At 24.3% G+C, this 1,594-nt stretch overlaps 1 protein-coding gene across 1 annotated transcript in view; it reads left to right on the forward strand.

Moving 5' to 3' along the window:
- Window positions 1-1,382: 1,382 nt before the first annotated feature.
- Window positions 1,383-1,594, forward strand: part of LOAG_15389 (major allergen) — a gene marked incomplete at its 3' end in the record, with an annotated part of 2,256 nt that continues 2,044 nt past the window's right edge. The window contains exon 1 of the mRNA XM_020448931.1: window positions 1,383-1,545. Coding sequence (XP_020300955.1) covers window positions 1,450-1,545 — 96 coding nt within the window. The remainder of the gene's footprint in view (window positions 1,546-1,594) is intronic.

Consider the following 1,594-nt stretch of genomic DNA (forward strand, 5'->3'; position numbering starts at 1 on the left):
GACAATGGTGATTAAAAAAAATGCCATTATTGGATAAAATATGATGATAGGGATTAACCTCATGCTTGATTGACAATTTTTTTGGACATATTATTGATTAAGTATTGCGTTCTAACTTTTTAATGCAGTTTTTAAATACGTCACTTATTTCTGGCTATATTAAAAAGATTTTGTTTTACGTGACACTACAACAATTACTACAACAATCACAACAACAATTATTATTAAAATCAGTTTTATCCTATTTGTTTCTTGAATTTAAAAATAAAAGGATATTTTATAAAATAGCTCGAAATTAATAAAAATTGAAATGAAACATTAAAATGATTATTTATTCATGGTTATTTTTTGGAAATTTCCATTCTTTGACAACATGGAGAAGAAATGATAGGAAACATATCATTATGTAATTACCAATTAAAAATGATAATTATATTAGTGATAAACTAAACTAAATTGAATGATAATATGATAAATTAAATCAAATGACAGCATTTATTTATCTTTATCCATAATTCAGTAATAATTATCTTACGTATACACATTATCATCATTACTAACTATAAGTAAATTTTTCTTTTTCCCTTATTACACTATCAATATACACTTTTTTTGTCTTTTACAACATCAATAAAAAATTTTTCTAAAATCGACAAAATAATAAAACAATTGGTTAAAAAAAGGATTCTAAAACTGATAAAAAAAAGTGTATTAGTGATTGATAAAAAAAAGGAGTATTAGTGATTGATAAAAAAAAGGAGTATTAGTGATTGATAAAAAAAGGAGTATTAGTGATTGATAAAAAAAGGAGTACTAGTGATTGACACCAAATATACTATCCATCACCATTAAGTGATAAAGAAAGATTGATGGAAAAAGGTTTTAAAAGAAAAACAAAAATTATTTCGATTAAAGTATCATTTCAGCAAAATAGATGTGTTTATGATTAAAGGATTGGCAAATGGTGCAATTTGCGCCAATTGTTGAAAACACAAAAAAAAGAAAAGAAAAAAAACCGAAATTTGCTGAAGAAGTTTGAAATTTGAAAAATTACCAAAATTATATTACAAATGATAAAATGAAATGTTACATTCAATCAGTTGTGATAAAATTCATTAGCAGTGTAAGACATTGTAATAAATTGATTATAACATTTAATTAGCATACAAATACGATGGCAACAAACGAAACAGGAGAAACGATATTGCGAAAAACTTAGATAAACTAGTTTTGCTAATTAATGAGCTAATTAATTATTTAAACTATGGTTTGTTTCATATAACATGGATATGTTTATTTTGAAAAGAAAGAAAAAGTTTGAAAGTTGTAAAGGATGACATGAAGGAGGGAAGAAGGAAGAAGAGGAGTGGAATGGAATGATGAAATTAGTTCAATTTTGTGTCAGTTGTTGAGTGGTTCAGTGGATTTCAAATTTAAACAATAACAAAAATGAAATCATTACTTCTTTTAATTCCACTTTTCCTAATTAATTCAATGAATGGATGTATACATGATGGCAATAATTACAAAGATGGCGAAACATGGGTTTGTTTCATTTTTCATTATTCCTATAATAATAATAATTTATTATTAT

The sequence above is a fragment of the Loa loa genome, assembly GCF_000183805.2.
Source record: "Loa loa unplaced genomic scaffold supercont3.1071, whole genome shotgun sequence".
Taxonomy (NCBI): Eukaryota; Metazoa; Nematoda; class Chromadorea; order Rhabditida; family Onchocercidae; genus Loa; species Loa loa.